Genomic DNA, 20,755 nt, shown 5'->3' on the forward strand with positions numbered 1-20,755 from the left:
CTCTGCACATACGCTTTTGATGTTCTACGTTTTGATGCTCCAGTTTTCGTGTGATCATCAAACACTGTGGAGGAGACCCAAAGTACACGTAGTTGAACTACAGTTTGGTGCAACTTGCTACGACACAAAGACATGATGGCTGACAATTTTAGCTGTAGTTCTACTACTACATTTTTTCCAGGGGCAGAAATGTGGCGTTCAAACAACTGCCAGGCTGAACTACAATGGTTCTTTATTTCCCCCAAGGCAATATACTCACTGCAGAGAAATGAAGTGGCAGCTCTCCAAAATGTGCGTGTAGTTTTACAAGCCACTCTTGACAAGCTGCTTCCCCACACTAGAGACTCGCCCAACACTAAAAAGTGGAAATTTGTAGCCTGCAAGCCTTAGCTAAACACACAGTTCTTATTCGGTCCCTTTCTGAGTTTCCCTTTCTTCTTGTTTCTTCCACTGTTTGAGTACAGATGGAGTTGTACAGAACCCAGAGCTTTGTTGGGGGAGAAGCTATATGACTTGTTGCTGCTGGAAGTGAGCACTGCACATTCAATTATTTCAGTTCCTGGTGGTGTTCCATGCTCGCTGCTCTGCCTCTCGCACAGACAACAGACTCGAAGGGTGTTTCCAAAATGAAAAAAATGGAGGAAGTGAACAACAGGGGAATAAGAGTTTGAAACGTTCTGGTGAGCCAAGGTTTTCAATCACAGAGTGTAGCTGAAGCGCCTCCTGCTGGACGCGTAGAAGCATTACCGGCAGATAGTAATGGCAGCCCAAGGTGAGACTCTTGTTACCATGGGGACGAGGTAGCGCCATGTCAAACCGGAAACTCCTTGTTTGTATTCGAGTTCAAACGTATTCACAATAAAAAAAAAAAAATGTAAAACAGCGACTTTAGCTGCTGCAACTGCTGCTGTTTTTCTTTAATCGGAGTGAATCTTTGTCATTTCTCATTCATGCTTGAGTATAATACTTCATCTTGCAAAACGGAACGCTTAATTTCCTTGAAGATCTAAAAGGAACAAGTTAAGTTTCCGTGGATAGTGTGTTGCCCTGTGCCCTTTAAAATAAAAATCGTCACTCAATAATGAGTTGGTTTGATTACAACCCTGTTTTTGGCGCTTTTATGCGTATTTCCGTGAAGCTGAGTTAAGCATTAGAAATTAAATGATCATAATATATATATTCTGACAGAACCTGTATGGAATAAGTTTGTTGCTGTAGAAATGTTGATGCTATATTTTCTTTATCGCTGAGTTTCATCACAAAGTGAGATGACTCTGAAGTCTTCAAGATATTAAAATGTTATTTTCCAATTGCATGAGGAAATGTATTGTCACAGCAGTGCCACAAACCATTTTAGATGAATGTGAATGTTTTTGCACCGCCCAAATCGATAGAAAAATAAAAATGATCAAAGAAAATAAAGATATGTGTTGTCAGACTACACTGAACATGAACTTATGAAAACATTATAATTGAGAAATGAACTAATAAAATTAAAATGCAATTAATAAATGTGTCTCATTATCTGAATAACAGTTTTAACTAATAATAAAGATGTGATTTGCGTTGAGTCGTTTGGGCGTTTTATTCTGACCACACGTATCTCACAGGAAGTAGCGCCTACGCTAACCTCCCTGGTGGCGACGGCACTGTTCCCCAGCGAAGTCGACCAGCGGGAGGATCCAAACTAAATCCGGAGCCGAACCAGGTGAGATTCCTTCCCTAACCCATGACACTTTGTATCACATTCGCGCTTCATGACGAGATTGCCACCGTGTTAAACTAGCGTTAAATCGGATTGTGTGACTCCGTCTAGACAAACTTCTTCGGCAACATGTTCCCTTTTGTAGACGTTATATTTACACGGACGCTTTCTGTTTCCTTATATTATGATACCGTTCGTGTTTGTTTGCGAAACTCACAGGCTTTTGCGTAAAAACATTTGAAATAAACAGCCGACACCAACACTTTAAAAGCCGACTTTAGATTAGCGGTAATGATTCCATTTTAAAGTATTTATATACCCACTTCAAAAGGTGACACCCTTTTTCCTTTCAATATTACTTTTTATGCTTATTCATGATATAAAAAAAATGTGCTTATCATTTTTTTTCGCCAAAAGCTGTGTTTAATAATTAACTAGTAATTAAGTCAAACGTATGTGATAGCACTTCTTTATTCCACTTCCCTTCCTTTCTTGTTGTTTTACAGCATGAAAAGTGTGCATAGTTCTTTTTATTGACTATACGATTTCATTTGTCCTGTTATTGTGTTGGTATAAAGTCTGTCTTGATCATCCTTGTCTCACCACATCCGCGTCCTGCCTCTGACCGGCTCCCCCTAACTATTCCTCCTCCTCCGGCTCTACTCCAGGTCTCCTCTTGTGTCATGCCAAATGAGTGCACAGCCGCGGCGTATCCGCTTGAAGCCCTGGCTTCTGGCTCAGGTGAACAGCGGCCGGTATCCTGGTTTGCACTGGCTCACGCCGGACCACCGTCTCTTCCAGATCCCCTGGAAGCACGCCACCCGGCACATGCCGACCTCAGATGAGGAAAACACAATATTCAAGGTTCTGAACACTTTGTTGTTTCTCATACTTTTCGACAAACAAATTTGTGTGTCTCACTGCAACATTTGAAAAGTTCAGGTCCAGTCCAGGGTGGTTTGGCATCCGTCCAAGTTGGATTATTGGGTTATGTGATGTGTGAAGGTCGATAAGGTGGCTGACAGTTGGCAAACCTTTTCACTAAAGTTGTTGGACAGCACTGGAGGTGAAGGTTCTACTCTGCTCATAACTCATGCAAAGTAGTGAAGGTGGTTTGTGCACCTACGAGGTAAAAGGTCATGGTTCCCCTCAGATGTATGGGAGGTAACAGTGAGAACATGCTGTGATAACTTTACCATATATGAATAGTTAGAGCTGAGCCAGGAGACAAAATAAGTGGTCAAAACCGGCCAGATGGCAGGTCTTTCAGGCTCCGACAGACCAGGTCGTAGTTACGGAGGACATCCGAAATATGATAGAAGACTCATGATGGGCTCTAGAAGTGTCCTGACAGGGAGATGACCAGGATGGTGTTTGGAGTCAAAATAAAATCATGAAAATTGTGTGTGGTTCTTTACACGGCTATCAAATCTGGGAAAAGTCCCTTGTCGTGATCAGATCAAATGAGAAGTTGTTTGCCCATTTTCACTACAGTCAGCGACCCTCTGTGTCATGGGAACCTCTTGGGAAAATGTGTTTAAAAGTGAAAACATCCATTCATCTGTTGCTTTCAGCTCCCTGTTGTAATAAAGAGCAGCAAGCAGTCTGGCTGGTGGATCAAATGAGAAGTTTCACTACCGCAAAACTTCTCGTTCAGCTTTTCACTTGTGATTTGGTCACATCCTGTTTAAACGTCTCACTTCTCCTTTTGCTCAGTTGTATTGATGTGAAGTGTCAGTCGTCTAAACTGGGCTCCCTGCTCTTCAGGCTTGGGCTCTGGAGACGGGTAGATATCAGGAAGGCGTGGATGAACCTGACCCCGCCAAGTGGAAGGCCAACCTCCGCGTTGCCCTCAACAAGAGTCGAGAGTTCCAGCTCAAATATGACGGCACCAAAGAAACACCGCTGCAGCCGTACAAGATCTACGAGGTGTGCGAGCAGCAAGCGAGCACAGGTGAGTGCAACGGCACAAACACGACTGTGACAAACCCACTCTGACACGTGTGTTTCCGTTTCAGATGCTGCTGAAGAGGACAAAGACGAGGTGAGACACACACACAGGCTCCTAAAGCACCCAGATTGCTCACTAACAGTTTGAATTGGCCCTCTCCTAGATGCCCAACTTCATGGATCTCAGCATAAGTGAGTATAGACATCAATGTTCCCATGGCAACAGTGGTGATGTCATCTATAAGTCCCTTTAAACACCTGAAGGCACCCGCATGATCTGATCTCTGGTGACCTGCAGCGTCAAGGCAAGAAAGATGGGGGTTCAAATCCAACTTGAGGAAACTTGGATGCTTTCCTCTGTGTGTTTGGATACTCCAGTTTCCTCCCACTGACCAAATACAAAAGAAAACGGATAACTCCAACTATTCTAGTTGTGTTTGTGTGTGTGTCTGTGTTGAAGACTATTTGTCCGTGTGACGTCCACTTTTGGGGAAAACACCGCCTTGTGTGCCCCTTTTTAACCCCACAAGGTTAAGCCTCAATTGAGGATGAGGGCTTCAGGGAGAGTTTTCCAGAGTAACAAGTCCAGGTGCACCACACACAACGTGAAGTTTAAACTAAAACACACATGATGAGAAGGACAGACAATTGAAGTACAAATAAACTTCTGGATAGAAACACTGAAACTTGTTTTGTCCACTTTATGCAACAAAGAGTTTGCTGGAGTACTGGAGTTAATATGTACAGGTCTGACTTGAGTTAGATTTTTTTTTCCAGTAGTGGCGTAAGTAGCATGTGCATATACAGCTTGTATAAGTATGAGTCACAGTATGTTGCTGGTATGTGAGTGATGAGTGTATTTTGGTTGTATAATCTAAGGCAGTTCATTCAAGTGGTGTGGTGGTTAGCTGTCACCCTTAGTAGTTGTAGTAGTAGTTGTACGATTCAGAAGACGTTTGTTGTGGGACTGTGGGAGGTCTGGCTACAGAGGGTAGTATTTAGCCTTGAAGTTGGATGACAAAGTGTTGGAGCTGTAGTTTTGCTGTGTGTGTCTGCGTGAGGACGGTTGTCATGGTATCAGTTGTGTTGCTCATCAGAGCTGGAGACGCTCCTTTTGATTCTGGAAGTCAGAAGAGTCCATTTCTTGCTTAATTCAAAAGTGAGCGCTGAGGATGTGACAGGTTTTGGTGGCGCAAGCAGATTGGGACTGGAGCTCAATGTTGATACATCTGTCTGGGTGAACGATCCGAACCTCTTCAGACCAGCTGAACCTTCGTCTGTCCTCAGCTCCCAGGATCAACGAGGCATCTAACTTTGCCTCCTACCCGGTCCACGCTGAGGCGAACCACTTCAGTTTACCCAGCAACGGAACGTTTGCTCCTCACCACGTCCTCACAGGTCCCCCCCAGCCGATGACTCCAGACCTCTCTCAGCCGGAATTCCAGGTTCCGGCACCAATGCTGGATCAGAAGAGCTTCATTAATCCTGGCCCGCTCCCGGACTTGGACCCATTACCCTCTACATCAGGCCTGCTGGAGACCGGTAACATGAGTGGAGTCCAGAACCAGGATGATGGTCAGAACCAGACCTGCAAGTTCGACCTGCTGAGCAGCATTCCACGTGAGTATGACCTTTATGTCCATGTTTGGGGTCTCTGGAGCAGCAACATGTGACTTGCTGAACACTTCAATTTGTTGTCAGTTTGGAGCTTCCTGCAACACCATTTGTGTAGGAGTAATAGTTACCATGTCCAGTTGCTGTAGGACCAGTAATAACACAGTAATAGTAATTAAGTAAGGAAGAAACTAAAGTACTAATGGTCACCATAGTAGATAAACATTGCCGTTTAGGTAAGTAATGTTTTGATTCTACCCTTCATTGGTGAAGTACAGTTTGCAGCATATGAAGCAGTAATCGAAGCTGAGGTGCGGCAAATACAGTACTGTAAGTATCACTTGTAGGAGAAGTAGCATGAGCTGAATTCATTCGAAATGTTAGCAGTAGTCTTATAGCATAATAATGTAGTGGTGACCATTGTTGTTTTAGTGGCTGTGTTGGCATTAGCAATCCAGTTGTGTGCTTGTAGACCTTTTTTGAAGTAACGGCATTCTGTTTTAAACAGAAAGTAAAAAATGAGGTAATACTGATACAAACTGAAGTACTAATTGAACTGTTCCTCAAAATTGTAGCTGAAGCGGTGCCTCATATGAAATAATATAGAAGTGATAGTGAAAGTGGCTGCAGTGAACTGCAGTAATGTTGGTTAAAGGTGTAGTACAGTAATAATAACAGTTATAGCAGCCAAAGGTATTGTGAGTTGGAGTAGAAAATATTTTTTTTTTAAAAGAGTTGCGGTTGAAGTAGAATGTAAAAGAAATACTTTGTGTAGAAATACGTGTCAGCAGATTTGAAAGTAATTGATATTGTGTGCGTGTGTTGATTTTAAAGTATTTCAAGTGATCAAAGTGTGGTCAAGTTAAGAGCACACGTGTCTCTGCAGTCACGGACTTGGACCTGAAGTTCCTGTACCGCGGCCGGTCTATGGGCTCGCTGACTGTCAGCAACCCTCACGGCTGCCGGCTGTACTACGGTCACCTGGAGCCCTCCCCCAACCAGGTGGAGCTCTTTGGGCCTGTCACCTTGCAGCAGGTTCGCTTCCCGGGCTCGTCGGACATCCAGAATCAGAAGCAGAGAAACTACACGGAGGCTCTGCTGGACGTGATGGACCGTGGGCTGATCCTGGAGTTCTGGCAGCAAGACATCTACGCCGTCCGCCTGTGCCAGTGCAAAGTGTTCTGGTCGGGGATGGGAATGCCTGAACAAGGCCCGCCGAATCCCATGGAGCGGGAGAAGAAGATCAAGGTCTTCAGTCTGAACGATTTCCTGCAAGGTGAACATTCTGAGCGGCTGCTGCTCCAGAACGCTCTGGAATTAATACTTCGACTCTTGACTCACCTGCAGGGTTAATCATGTTCCACAAGGGTGAGGCACCCAGCCCCCCACCCTTCGAGACCTACTTCTGTTTCGGAGAGGACTGGCCCGACAAGAAGCCCAAAGAGAGGAAACTGATCATAGTCCAGGTCAGTGCTGTTCCAGTGAGTGAAAAACCTTTGGTTTTGGAACCTCACCCACAGCTCAGTTGTGAACAACAACAAAAGGGAATTGAGGGAATGACAACTGAGTGATGACAAGAGAGGGAAGAAGTAAAGATGAAGTGCAGGGGAAGCTGGGGGTTTTGGGAAGAGCGAGCAGGAAGGAGTTAGAGAAGATGTAACATATGAGGAGTTTGAGCTAGAAAAGGTGAACTGTAGCAAGGAGTTTGAGAACAAGTGCCAGTGAAGGAGCTGAAGGAGAGACAGCATGAGGTAGAGTGAGGGAAAGTGGGATGCAAAGAACAGGAGAGGGAGACATGGTTACACAAAAGCAAGGAGGAGCAAGGGAGGTGTTGAGTGAGAGCATGAAGGCCTTCGTTCAACTAAGTGGTAGTTCTGCAAGTTTCAACTCTTCACACTTGGACCTATGCGCCAGACAAAACCCGAAGTGAAACTTGCCTTCTTGTGTTTTTTGTTTGCCCTTCCTCACACCTCCCTCAACTGCCTCCTTCCTCTTTCCATAGGTGGTGCCTGTGGTGGCACGGATCCTGACCGAGATGTTCTCTGGTGATCTCAGCTGGTCCAACGACAGCATCCGGCTGCAGATCTCAAATCCTGATGTCAAGGACCAGACGGTGATGCAGTTCAAGGAAATTCAGAGGCTCCTGCAAAGTCAGCACATCAATGGCCCCTGGAATCCCAGCGCATCATGACCCTTCAACAACCTCTGATAGATTATGAACGCCCAAAAACGCTCAGTGTTGGGGAAGCTACATCAGCTTGTAAAACTGCATGTAGTTTTGCCTGGCGGTAGTTGAACAAACCACATTTGGTTAAAAAAAAAAAAAGTAGCTCTGGCGACTTCTTACACTCATTTAACTCAGAGTAAAATAAATCAAAGTATGGAGTATATTAGATGTACACATCTACAAAAAGAAAATTCACATGTACACCTGGGTCTGTGCATCTAGATGGGCTTCGCGCTTGTGGGTACTTGGCGGGCCGAGCATTGTCCATGATGCGCTTGTTCCACAGGACAGTCTCGGGTCAGCTGGTGACTGGCACGACATCATAACAACATTATAATGGAGAGTGTACCTGTTGCTTGTGGCGACAGGAACGTGATTTTAAGGAACACACTTCACGATGTTGTCCTCGTGTTGTGACAATGGGTGTTCTATTTCTTGAGAAAAATAGATTTTGTGTTCCCGGACTAAATTGTAGTTTGTAGATGGTTTGTTACTGGATGCAGTGCAAAATGTAAATGTGGTTTTAATTATCAGCAGGTTACAGCAAATCCAAATTAAGTTGTGTAGTTCATATACATGTACTTTATGTTTCCCCCCACACTGCTACTCCCCTCTTTTTCCAGCTGCAAAAATGACTTCAAACTATATTTCAATAAACCATTTCAGTATTGTTCCAATTTAAAACTGTTGGTCGAACAGCTCTTTTCAATCTGTGACTCCATCATTGAAGTGATGGTGAATTAAGTGGATGAATTACGACCCGATTGTGTGGAGGAAGAGGCAAAACATCTGAATAAGATCTTTGAGAAGGGACCTCCAGGCTTGCAGGGCAGAGAAGATGAGCAGCTTTGTAATATCTGTAAAACTAGCAGTCAGACTGCCACTGCATCATCTCGGAAAGAATGATGTGGGCAGTGTTGATACTCGATGTAAAGGTGGGTGACCTATAACTTCTTAGAGTTTCTTAAGTATGAGGGACGCATTGGGTCCCACAATGGAAATCAAGAACCAGGAGGAGAGAGTATATCGGACTTGGGGAAAGTCCAAGTTTCACTTTCTTACTAACAGAAGGGCTGAGAAAACTTTAGATACATTAGTAAACCAGTGATGCATTCCACTTTCAGTTGCGAGCCAGATTTGGAACACAGCCAAAATGAGTGTAAATGGTTAAAGGTTTGTCTGGAAGAAATTCTTATTCAGAGACACAGAAAGAGGCAACACGGCCACGACACCAGGAAATGTCAAGACCTCTTCTGTTCGACCTTAAAGTGGCACAAACTGACTCGGACGTGTTGTTCCGGCTTGTTGTTTGAGTTGTTTAATTGGTTACAACAAGGCTACATGATCGATGATATCATCATGTCAGTTCACCTGACCCCCTCAGAGTTCAGAGTGTCTCACTTTGTGGCAAAACAACTAAAAGTAAACCGATTATTTAAAAAGTCCAAAGATGATGCCGGGTCCTCCAACGTGAAGTTTCCGCGCGGAGCTCGTCGGGCCGACGGCATCGCGCATTGACTAGAGGCTCTTAGTATGGCACCGACAAAAATCAGCACAACCAAAAATAAATCTTCTCTTAAAAACAGTCGACCAGGCACATCCTTCGAATTACAGATGACTCCGCCTCCTGGACCCGACCACCCGACACCTGTTGCAGGTGAGGTCAGGGGGGCCGACCCTTCCCCTTTTTTTTCCGTCAGTCGGTCCAAACAGTCCATCGTATGAGTGTCACATTCAAAGTCCCGCCTCCATCCCGTCTCTGATCCTCAACTACAGTTTCACCGCTGAATGAAGATTTGACCTGAAGGAGCAAAAGGTGTGATATCATCATGCTCGTCGTGTGGTGGAAAGGCTTCAATTGACAGGGAACCTGCCAGAACTGAAGCATATGATTCAAAGTTCTAGAACCAAAGCTGAATTTGAGAATTAGTTCCAGGAATTAAAGTATCACAAAAGCAAGGATACAGACAGTATTTTTACATCAGCACCACGAGACCTGAACCACCTGCGTCAATATTTTTTCTTTCAAAGCTTAGAGGAGAGGGTGAGACTCACCTGGTGTGTGTTGAGTGAACGTCCCAGCTATCGGAACAGTCTGGTGAACTCTCTGATGGCCCAACACACTTGTTTACACTCCTCAGCGCTGCACAAGACGACAACAGTTTCAATTCCTGAGCACGGCCTACACACTCAGCATGTTACAGTGTGACTCACTTTACGACCGATAACAGCAAAGTTATTAAAACAGCAGTAATGCACCATGAAGTAATAGTGAACTTCCTTTCCCGGAGGAGGTGCTCTTCTCAGTGCACATTTGTCAACCTTCCAGCTGCACATCATTTAACCAGTGCTGGGATAGGGGATTTACACAAGCATTCCTCGAGGTAGAAAACTCCAAAACAATCTATGTAGTTGAGGCTAGATTCTCCCAACATTGACTCTTGGACAGGTGGTTCAGAGTTCAAATTCCAAGGGTGCACCTTTGGGCGATGTCCCCGGGGCTCCGTGTCCACCTTATTGCAAGAGACTGTCAATAAAGGAACTGTAAAATGATCTTAATATTTCTCTGATAAACAGACATGGCACTGTGAGCAAATCCAAAACCTCCTGAGAATCTGGGTCTCGTCTGGAAATGTTTGTCACATTAAATTTGGAAAAATGTCAAGTCATTCTTGAACAAGTCTGGACCTGGGTCATGATTAGCAGCGTTCCACCTCCACATCAACAGGTCTGAACACATATCAGAACCATGCAGAGTCTGGATCAAAACTGCCTTCCACGCCCCTGAATGAGTCGCAGATGAAGTCATTGACAGCCGGCGATTCATGTTCTGGGGTGCCTCACCTGGTGACCTGCTTGTGGAAGTCGGTCAGCTGTTTGTGAGTCACTGTCACGGTCCCGCCTGACGTCTCCTTGGGTAAACCCTTCAGTGCACTCTCCAGCCAGCGGCAGAACGTCTGCAGCCATGCAGGGACAGAGTTAGGCAAGACAAGAGGAGAGGCAGTGACACCTGGTGGAGAAGAAGGGAAGACTCACCGGCCGGTCAAAGGTCATCATCTCCCACAGCACCTCGGCCACGTCAGGCAGCGTGTACGGCGGCAGACAGAAGCAGCAGGAGTTCATCAGCTGTGTGATGAGCTGCTGACCGTGCTGATCCATGGCCTGACCAATCAGCTGCTTCCTCACCTCAAAGTTCTCCTCGTGCTGTGGACACACAACATTATTAAGCCTGAATGACCAACCCAAGAGCAAGTTGCCACGGAAATTGTCCATGTTTTGTGTATAAAAGCCACCATACATGCAAGTGCTGTCCATGTCCTAGATAAAGAGCAGGGATGGGCAATTCAATCTGTTTAGCAGTGCACAGACAGGAATGTCGCGTCGGGCGGTCACCAAGTAAAAAATAAATAAATAAATAAATAAAATTGGAAAAAAGGCATTTAAGAGGTAAATAAGTAACTGTAATGATATAAATAAGGATTTATTAGGGGGAAACGGTAAATTAAAAATGCTACAATTTAAAATACTAAATGACTATAAAAGACCAAAAGACCATCAATAAATGGAAAATACGTAAATGTAAAAAAAATGTAATGACAATAATAATAGAGTGAAACATGAATAAAAAGAAGATGAGAAGTCACAAAAGATCACTATAGTTACAAGAGAATTTTTAAAAATTTTAAAGAAATGAAAAGGAAAAATACGTAAAACGAAACAAGATCTTTACATGAATGTGTTTTTTAAAGTCTTTAAAAGGTCTCAAGGGAGAACTTTTACTGTATATCTGCTTATTATGATCATGGTTTGCTTAAGCTGTGCTTCGACCCGGTTCACTTACATCATTGGCAACGCCAGTGTGGATCAGATCGCGGACGAACTTCATGACGCTGCAGTTGGCGTCCCGGTGGTCCAGGGAAGTGGCGGCGATCGCGCACTGGATGATGTGAACGATGATGCTGCTGCTGAGTAAAGTGACGGGGCTTCTCTGGACAAACCTGCACAGACGCATCAATGTCAGAGGATAAGCGGTGGAAACATGGAGACTAACGTGGCTACGTCTCATGCGTCTCACCTGGTGGCCAGTCTGAAGAGGTCATCCACTGTGTCGGGGTGATTCCTCAGTCCATTTGGCTGCTCCAGCAGCTGGAAGGTCGGCATGCACAGAGCCTGCCAGAGAGAGTGAGACAAGCCTCGCTGGTATCACGTATCAATCCTTTATTTGTGTGTTTGTGTCTCACCTGCAACATATCCAATAACCCTTGTCTGCAGCCCTCCTCCATCCCATACTCATCCACCAGGATGCTGCCCAGGTACAGGAAGCACGAGTGTGGGTAAACTTGATAAACGCTCACCATCTGCAAACAAAAAGGAGGCTTACTTAACAAGTAAGACACAGAGACAGACTCTTGAATTTCACACATTCGTGAAAAAAGCATCACCGTTTATTTTATCTGAGGACATGCAACAACTTAATGTCCAACAGTATCCAATATTATTAGAGGAGCTAACAAAAAGCAGATTTGCTTTGAAAAGATTTAATAAAATATTCAAATGTCTTTAAAAAAAACAAAAATGACACAATTGAGCAGACTGAAATAACTGATGGATCTCATCAGAAATCTAAGAGCAAAAGTAGCATCCACATCCTGGGTGTCTGACCTGTGTGACCAGAGGCTGCAGCAGGGAGGCGGATCCTTTCCCCACACAACGCACGGCAAACCTGAGGCAGCGACAGCACCGCTCCACAATTCTGTTGTCAGCTTGATGAGTGTCCAACGTCTGTGACAGCACCGGCCAGATCTACGACGGTCAGAGGGCACAAGTGAGGAACATCATTACGATCTCCACTCATGAGTGCATGAATAATCACACATTCAGACACAATGAAATACACGAGTCTGCAAAATGTCTGCAACTACGATGAACAATATTTGAAATCGATTCAGAATATCCACTGAATTAAGAGTCAAGATGCATTTGGGAGAGAGAGGGAGAGAGAGAGACTAACCTCCTGGATGACCTTCTGGCACGGATGTGTTTGACCATTCTCCACAATGGGGTTTGTATGTCTGTAAGAAGGGTGTGTAGAAACACGATTAGCACTTCAACATTAGCCCGAGCAGCTCAACATTTGGGTCGGTTCTCACCTAAAAATGACCGCGAGTCTGTCTAGCCAGACGGTCGGGTCAGCTAATTTACCGTTTGTTGATTGTTCTGATAAAAGCTGTGAGGAAAAAAAAAAAGATTATGACTGAATTCAGTGACGCCAAGGAAGAGTTAAGTGAGTGAGGCAGACCTTTTTGAGCGCCAGGACCTGAACTGCACACAAGTCGCTGAGACATTCTGCGATCTTCTCCAGAGGAAGACGGCCGAGGACCAGAGCCGTACCTGCACATGAAGGTCAAAGAGTCAAGCAAATGACTCGACTGACAAGCAGCCAAAACCAAACCATCAAGAGAACAGTCTGCGGGTCATTTTAAAACAGTCTTTCAAACTGAGACGTGACTTTTTGCATTTTTTTGACTCAATGCATTTGATGGCACTGTCAATAAAAAAATGCAACACCATCTGTAAACAGACACAGCCAGTTGTTGAAAGGTCTAAAAAAAATAATCTGTAAAGGGCAGCATGTTGGTGAGGACAGCGAATGACTATCTTTCTCAGTGTTCTACCTTCCACCAGTAACCCCATCAGATCTGAAGGTAAACTTCCTGCCTCTGCTTTACCTTTGAGCAACCCAATGGCGGCTTCTGACGACAGAGCGAAGGAGTCAAGTGAGCGAGCAATGTCCAACAGGCCCTGGAAGTGTTGTGCCATGTGATCTCTGCACACTGAACAGATGTTGTGTATCGCCTTGGCAGCTGCAGACGCAAGCGGTTTCTCCCTCAGACCTTTCATCAGGTAGTTCAGCACCGGATCTGTCACCGAAACACAACAGTCAGCATTTCCCACTCAGGGCTCTACTTTTCCATGTGTGAAAGCTGTCTATGCCATTTGCTTTTAAAAATAACAAATATGGCAAATTTTGTAGTCCATTTTGTAGTGTCAAGTGGTGTGACTTTTAACTTGACAAAAAAAAAATTCATTGTGATGCAAAGCTCGTCCTGGAGTATGAGATTTGATCACTAGAGCCGCACAACAGGGCCCCTTTAAGCAATTCTTACCAAGATATCTGGGGTTTCTGTCCACAACCTCGCTCATTTCTCCAACCAACTCGATGCTCGTGTACCGCACCGCTATATGAACACTCTCTGGCAACAGAACCACCTGCTGCAGCACCTCTGACAATGTTGGGTTGTTCTCCCTGAATGAGAGAACACAGTCTTCATTAATCCAAGAGTCAAATAATATATAAATAATATGATCCGGCATACTCAATAAATGACCACTAAAATGCTAAACTAAGAAATTATTATGGCAAAGTTGTGATTCCTTTCACTTCTCGTTCGCCTTAAAATACTAAAAGCAACATAAATACCACTGGAACCTCAGTTCAGCCACATGACTGTTTATTTTACAGATGCGGAAAAGAATTGCTTCTGACAGACATGTTTGAAAGAGGGCGATTTGATTCCCATTTGGTGCATTCTTAGCCCAGATATTTCATATTTCAAGGGTTCAAAATTTGTATTTTTGGTGTCAATTCCAATAATATAAGTCAGAACCAACATAGATCACTTGTTTATAATGTCAAGCTAGCGCTAATGGGAGAGAGTCCATCTCAGCCAGAGGACAGGGACATGCAAGACAGGGCACATTTAAACATGCATCTAATAAAAACAGAGCAGCAGCACAGAACCTCAACTGGGAATGTTCGTACTTAAAATAAAAGGTTATCTCCAAATACTTACGGGTCCACGCTCTTAGCGATGGCAGCCATGATGAAGAGTACTGCTTCCGTCACTTCCCATGGAGGGTTGCCCTCTTTTAAGGTCGAATATAACTGCAGAAAAACATCTTTTAACCAAACATCGGAAGTTAAAAAAGCTAAAGTATTTCCCACTGAGCTCACCTGAGTAAAACATTCCATTGAACCGACTAGAAAAATTACGTCTTTCACCAGATCTGACACCCGTATCCTGAACTCGCCGAAGTCATCAGTATCTTCTGGAATGCCTTCCTGTGAGGGGCAGCAGAGGAAGACAGTAGTCACCGAGAAAACAACTACAACAAGAAGTATTTAAGTAGCTGATCAATTACAGATGAACTCCAGGGTTTCCACCAGGATTTTTTGAAACTGTTTTGATGTTTTCACTTCATTTTAATAGGTTTGATCAAGTGAGAGTTCACCTTAAAAAAGAGGTAATTTTCGGAAACTCTGGAAGTATTACACTTATTGTCACTTTTGATAGTATGCAGTGCTGGCAGTGTTAGACAGTAGAAGAGTGAACTGCAACTTACGTGGTCTGAATCCAGCTGACAGTGTCGGGCCAAGCAGTGCAGAAGTCTCTGGATATAGGGTCTGAAGATGGAGTGGAGAGCTGCGTCGTTGATCTTGTAAAGGTGCTCCCCCAGACGGTACCAGAAGTTAAAGGAGATCTCCACCACCTGAGCACAACAATGGATGGTATTTATTTAGCAAAAGGTGGACTGGAGAACAAAAACATCACACCACAGGCATGTTGGTACCTCGTACTGTGGGTGTCCTGCACAGATCAGCAGCAGCTCCAGTATTCTCAGGTCTCCCATCCCCTGGCCCGGACTCCTCACTGTGGTTTCTAGGAAAGTCTCACAGAGCTCTGTGAAGATTCGGCAGTAGTTCAGGACTCTGTCAACAAAAACAAAACGTGTTAATGATAAAATCATGTTGTTATTCAAAAGAATCTAGCAGCCCCCTCCTCACTTGTCCAGATCTTCTCTAGCCACAGCCATGTGATAGGCTGTCTCCAGCGTCAGGACACCCTGGAAGAGCTGCAGCGCTAATCCCACATTGTTGTCAACGTTCTCTATGGCGTAGAGAGCCGAGCACACACAGTCCGACGCGGCCTCGTGAAGGTTGGTGGGGGTTTCATCCTGTTGCTGCAACAGGGGAGCACATTTTACTGCATCGAAAATCATGAGTCAACCTAGGATCAGTTCCAAAAATGGTCAACATGAAAACAAGTCTCAGTCATGGGACTATAAAAGAGCAGTGAACGAAATTCACATGTAAAACAGGTGAGTGGTAATCATTTATCACCTTGTCATAAATAGAAAAGTATTGCACTGATGACATAGTTACTGTATGCACACCATTTACAAGTCAAACTCTATTTACACCTCCATAATATCGTAGCGACCCAGTTGTCGGATGTGGCGGGTTTGTCATCCTCATCCAATCAGTATGCATGCTTCGGATTGGAGGAGGGCACGGCGTCCCAGAGAGAGAAACAAGAGGGCGTTGCACACAGATATATACAGGACTGAGTGCGGTAACTGAGTATGCAGAAAAAGAAAGTGCAATAAACCTAACAGAGTGCGAGACTAGTCCGTTTGTGAATGCATCACAGTGTCATACAACAGAACACAGCATGCAACATTTAAAAGTGAGATTTAGGTGTTCTTTGGGACATTTCCCCTGAACAGTTAGCAGCAAACTAGCTTAGTCTGTGTGAAATGAACATCACTATGATTCTTGATTCAGCCACACACCAGTTTTACTGCCCAGACGTTATCTTGATAAATGAGCACCAAACATTGGTAGCCTTTTGAATTGTGATTCCTTTCACACCGTTCTGTGAGTTCCAGGCCAAATTGTCCAGCCCTACTGTGGCACTCACCAGAACTTGGAACAGAACCATGAGCAGCTGGTTACTGGCGATAAAATTACTGTCCAGAACTCCCAGGTTAAACCAGCTGCTGAGACATCGAAACACCTTAATGAGCATCTTCTCGTCGTTCCCGGTTTTCTCCACACACGTCGTCTACAGAGAGCAAACAGGAAATCAAAAACACTGTCAGTCACATTGCAGAGAATACATCATTTTTTTGTCCTAACCAATGATTCACTTCTGAAAGTCAAGGAGTCTAATATGGCTGCAATGGCTAGTCAACATAGTGGACCATAAAATGAATCCCCCGCGATTTTGAAGTTTCAAAACAATACTTTACAATAGTTAACAGCAATACTAGTGTCTTTTTTCTATTTTAAATAACTATTTACAACACTAATATCTAGTGCGCTACTGTGTTCGTCAAACTGTGCACATCGTATTGACAATCTCACAATAGTGTGAATCTACAGTCATGTGACCAACAGGCCCTACTGTGTTGAGGTAAGAAAATTCAAGCCTGTGTGTTTGGTGTAATCAGAGTGGCCAAGGTCGCCTGCCTCATTTGTTTTGGGAATTTGTTGCAAGACCTTTCAGTGTGCAGAGTAAACAAAGGCAAAACATGCAAGAGAAGCTATAATTAACTTCAGGGGGTTTAAGCATCTTCTCTTATCAGAGATTGAAAATGACTAGTAGTATTTCAATGACAAATATTTGCGTGTGTTGGAATATTGGTATTTACGGGAAAGGTTAGTGATATAGGTCATTCATTGCTGGGACTGTTCTCGTGCCTTCAGCTTGGTTACAGTCTGTTTCAGTCTATTGGCGAAGTGGAACAAAAAACTAAAAAGCCAATACTAAATCAGAGACATCTCACAGAAGGTTTGCTCACCAAAAGAGTGACCACAGTGGTGGAGTAAAAAGCCAGATCCTCTATGATTTCAGTCCTGCGATTGGCGCCGATCCTCAGCGAGCGGCTGTGGACTTCCTCTGGTAGTACGGTGAGAATCTCAATAAGGAAGGGCATGGAGCTGATGTCATTGTTGTACCTGAGGAGCATTTACACACGTAGGTCAAATACATCTGCTTTGCAATAAGAGAAGAAAGTCCAACAGCAAGTCTCAACCTTGACCTATCTAGTGTATCTTCCCCAGTCACATCTGTTCCCCTTTTCGTATATCACATCCATGAACCTAAATGGTTGTCTTCACCCAGTTCTTCTGCCTGGTACATCAATTACTAACACTCTTCGGCATGATTCCTTTCTCTCCTCTCTGATATGACTTTAATGTCAAACCTTTCTTCATGACTTGCCACTGTGATATACTCATTCCCAATCGTGGCTGTCCTAGTCTCTCCCATTGAAAATCGGAGCATCTTCAACTCTTGACACTTCTAACATTGCATCCTGTTAGGCCAAGCCATACACCATGGCGGGTCTTGTTACTGTCCTAAATGGCTTCCTTTTCACGCTAGGTGCCACTCTTGTCTCACACAGCACCCGTGTAAACATGCTCCAACCTGCCTGCACTCCTCTCTACAGCTCTTTGACTCTCTCACAATGAATGACAGATCCTAAATACTTAAATTTGTCACATAATATTAAAAACTTCACGTGTCCACTTGGCTCTCTCATATGCACATATGCATTGCTCATTGCTCTCCAGCTTCTCCTTCAGCTGATCTTTACTCTCACTACAGATTGCAATATTATCAGCAAACTAAAAGAGTGAATCACTTAAACAGTTAATAATTTGGAGATTCATTCAGAGCCACAAGTCTTACTTTTCAATGAGTGTATGAACACATCCTTTCCAGGAGGCCATCTGCAGGGCGAGGTCAGCAATCGCTAAAGCCAACTGATTCAAGAAAAGTCACACAAAATCATCAGTTTGCAGCAAACACAATGAACATCCTAGTTCATGACACAACCGTCTCTTGTGAAAGGAAGACGATGATAATCTAGTGTGAGCTGGTGTCACTGGTCGTCCTGTTTTGTAACAAGAAGTTACATTATCACACTCTTACATCAAGACTAAATACATTGCACACTATGAAGTGAGCTTGTCTCTTAATTTGACCATTAATGTGCAATATTACAGCACAACTTTGTAAGGATATTTTGTATTAGACTATTTATAGTTATACTTAACGCTACTTAAATAGCAAACCTGCGAGCATTACCTGTGTGACGATGATGGGGGACAGGTCTTTAAGATTCTGAATATGAGTCAGGAGTGAGTCTCGCAGTGAATTGTGAGTGTCGGGCGGGAGCTCGTAAAAGGATGTCTGGATCTTCATCTTCATGGTTTGAGCAGCAAAGTAGCAGGACTCTACGTCCTGCTTGAGCTGCAGCAGCTGGTCTGAGATCTCCCAGGCATACATCTGAGGATGAGTAGAAGACATCATGGGACAGCTGGACATCGGATGACCGATGGGAAGGGACTCCAAGTTCATAAATACATTTAATTCATGTTACTACCAACATACAATTGGCAGTCGAAACATGCTACATACTTTAACAATTCTTTATCATTCATTGAACTTTATATCCAATTTATTGTTTTCCAACTGAGATTATGGCTTGTCCAAGTATTTCATTCACCTACAGTTGCTCAGGCTCATAGTCACTGGGTCACAAGGACTAAAAATAAATCATGGACTAGTTTATATCAATTATTTTGAGATACTATGGACAATGACCTTCTTCTTGGCATAATATGTTATTAATTAAAATGGTGGTCTTTCATTTGGCTCAGCACATGACCACTATACTAAGACGCTGAATCGGTTGTTTTAAGATTCACTCCGTAGTTTGTGTTCAGCTAAAGATACAAGCTATAAACTTTCTTTATCTAACAAGATAAGAATTAAACCAGTTTTGTGTAGAGGGAAAACCTGACTCATAAGAGATGTTGACTCCTCAGACATATCCAAATAAACTTCTCATGTGAATGCTGATGGTTGTGGGCCAACAAAACCAACAGGTTATTGTGTTGTCATGACAAATGTGAAATGTTTGGCGGTCATCCGAGAGTGATATGCAGTAAGACGACATTAAAAAAAATTATATCCCGACATGGTAGTTTGGTCAACACACCCTGGGGATCACGGTTATCACTGATAATACTTGTTTTTAACAGCGTGTGGCCTTTTAATTGTACAGCGATTCACACATCCTCAAGGCGATAACATATATCCGGTTACTGCAATGTAGTTTTGTGGTCTAAAACTTTACTTGAGCAGTGTGTTAGCATGCTAATGTGCTATAAGAACAGCATCAGGCCCATTAACACACCGAAGACTTCGTCATACGAGCTCATATCGCGCTAAAACAGACGGAGATGTTCCGTTAATTAACAGGGCCTTGACAGAAGGCAAACGTGCAGCACGCAACTCGCGTGCTATGTTTTGATCCATTCATTTCCCAGGAGCACAGGAGCCACTTAGCTGTGATGCTAACTTCTGCGACTGCGCACTTCACGCCGATTTCGGTGACTTTTACAAAAATAACCCGGTCCACACAAACGACATCGATACTGCCTCAGATCACGTTTCACACGCCTCGCCAGCCACTCTCACGCACGGAGCTCCCGGCCTCTCCCATTTTCTTACCGATCTCTGGAGCTCCCCAAGCCACACAGACGCTTGCTCCTTCCCAGATGGGTTAGGATCGTGGTACAGGGCCTGGACCGCCTGGTAAACCAGAGCCAGGTTCGGCTTGCCGCCCTCCATGGCTCGGCTCAGAATACGCAAGAGAAGAAGGCAAAAATGCAACAATCAGTGCGGCGGTGAAACAGTCTAAGCGGTCCAAATGTCGACCGCCATCTCGCACAAGCTTCCCGCGTGCAGCTGGAATAACGTCCCGACAGGAAACGCGAATGGTAACGTTAGTTCCGCTTCGTCGCAGACGTTCCGATTTTTCTAGAAAATGTTATTTTATCCAAGTGCACTTGGATTTTGGACACGAAAATAAGTGCTTTGACGTTTCATTTCCAACAAACTATTACCGTTTGGCACTCAATCCCAAACATACCTACAACACAGCCCAAATTGTTATAAATATTCTGGCGTAGACCACATGTAATGTTGCTGATAAAAAACACATACTGAGCGTTCGTGACAAGCTTTGGTCCAAAATTTAAAGACAATAATTTAAAACAGGGTTATAGGTAAACTGTAGTGGTTGTCCATCTCTTTATTACAGAACTTTCAAGATCAATGGTTCATTGCCTTCCTTTATCTCATCCATGAACCTCATTAGTTCCTCCTCTCATTTCCATCGCCAACATTGACCGACTACATGCCCTGTACCTACATTTGTCACGTGTTCAGAGCACCTGAGTCTGGCATCCCTAACTTTGAACCTTCTCCATATCAGCCATGTCTGTGATATACTCATTTCTGATTTTTGGAAAATTGTATTTTTATATTATTTCTTTTCGTTGGACATCATACGCACATATTTATTTAAACAACCTAATTTAATTTTTTCATTAGCTATAT

The 20,755-nt window shown here is 43.9% G+C and overlaps 2 protein-coding genes across 3 annotated transcripts; one reads left to right on the forward strand and one right to left on the reverse strand.

The window, feature by feature from the left end:
* Window positions 1-1,644: 1,644 nt before the first annotated feature.
* irf5 (interferon regulatory factor 5) lies at window positions 1,645-8,176 on the forward strand. 2 transcript variants are annotated; one of them, XM_053862077.1, is made up of 9 exons: window positions 1,645-1,708; window positions 2,374-2,569; window positions 3,473-3,659; window positions 3,724-3,749; window positions 3,820-3,847; window positions 4,943-5,275; window positions 6,156-6,545; window positions 6,617-6,750; window positions 7,272-8,176. In XM_053862077.1, the coding sequence occupies exons 2-9, from the start codon at window positions 2,396-2,398 to the stop codon at window positions 7,458-7,460; spliced, it is 1,461 nt and encodes a 486-aa protein (XP_053718052.1). In that variant the 5' UTR covers window positions 1,645-1,708; window positions 2,374-2,395; the 3' UTR covers window positions 7,461-8,176. The 2 variants fall into 2 exon arrangements, with proteins under 2 accessions (XP_053718052.1, XP_053718053.1); XM_053862078.1 differs by having other exon boundaries at window positions 6,617-6,735.
* A 626-nt stretch (window positions 8,177-8,802) lies between these two features.
* Window positions 8,803-20,105, reverse strand: tnpo3 (transportin 3). Its single transcript, XM_053862271.1, has 23 exons — window positions 19,865-20,105; window positions 18,434-18,634; window positions 18,035-18,108; window positions 17,142-17,298; window positions 16,259-16,402; window positions 15,343-15,518; window positions 15,129-15,267; window positions 14,901-15,047; window positions 14,512-14,619; window positions 14,351-14,442; window positions 13,664-13,803; window positions 13,226-13,417; window positions 12,796-12,887; window positions 12,647-12,723; window positions 12,508-12,568; window positions 12,159-12,299; window positions 11,738-11,854; window positions 11,572-11,666; window positions 11,338-11,494; window positions 10,533-10,700; window positions 10,341-10,453; window positions 9,552-9,639; window positions 8,803-9,297 (listed from the first exon to the last, which is right to left on the reverse strand). The coding sequence occupies exons 1-22, from the start codon at window positions 19,982-19,984 to the stop codon at window positions 9,579-9,581; spliced, it is 2,772 nt and encodes a 923-aa protein (XP_053718246.1). The 5' UTR covers window positions 19,985-20,105; the 3' UTR covers window positions 8,803-9,297; window positions 9,552-9,578.
* Between the last annotated feature and the right edge of the window lie 650 nt (window positions 20,106-20,755).

This window comes from Synchiropus splendidus, chromosome 4 (genome assembly GCF_027744825.2).
Source record: "Synchiropus splendidus isolate RoL2022-P1 chromosome 4, RoL_Sspl_1.0, whole genome shotgun sequence".
Taxonomy (NCBI): domain Eukaryota; kingdom Metazoa; phylum Chordata; class Actinopteri; order Syngnathiformes; family Callionymidae; genus Synchiropus; species Synchiropus splendidus.

Excerpts from the sequence above, each read along its gene's own strand:
- irf5 (XM_053862077.1), top strand. The coding sequence starts at position 2,396 with ATGAGTGCACAGCCGCGGCGTATCCGCTTGAAGCCCTGGCTTCTGGCT. Across the intron at positions 3,848-4,942 it reads CTTCATGGATCTCAGCATAA|CTCCCAGGATCAACGAGGCA; the intron begins GTGAGTATAGAC and ends GTCTGTCCTCAG. Across the intron at positions 5,276-6,155 it reads CCTGCTGAGCAGCATTCCAC|TCACGGACTTGGACCTGAAG; the intron begins GTGAGTATGACC and ends GTGTCTCTGCAG.
- tnpo3 (XM_053862271.1), bottom strand. The coding sequence starts at position 19,984 with ATGGAGGGCGGCAAGCCGAACCTGGCTCTGGTTTACCAGGCGGTCCAG. Across the intron at positions 12,300-12,507 it reads GCCAGAAGGTCATCCAGGAG|ATCTGGCCGGTGCTGTCACA; the intron begins GTTAGTCTCTCT and ends TGACCGTCGTAG. Across the intron at positions 11,495-11,571 it reads CTCTTCAGACTGGCCACCAG|GTTTGTCCAGAGAAGCCCCG; the intron begins GTGAGACGCATG and ends GCGTCTGTGCAG.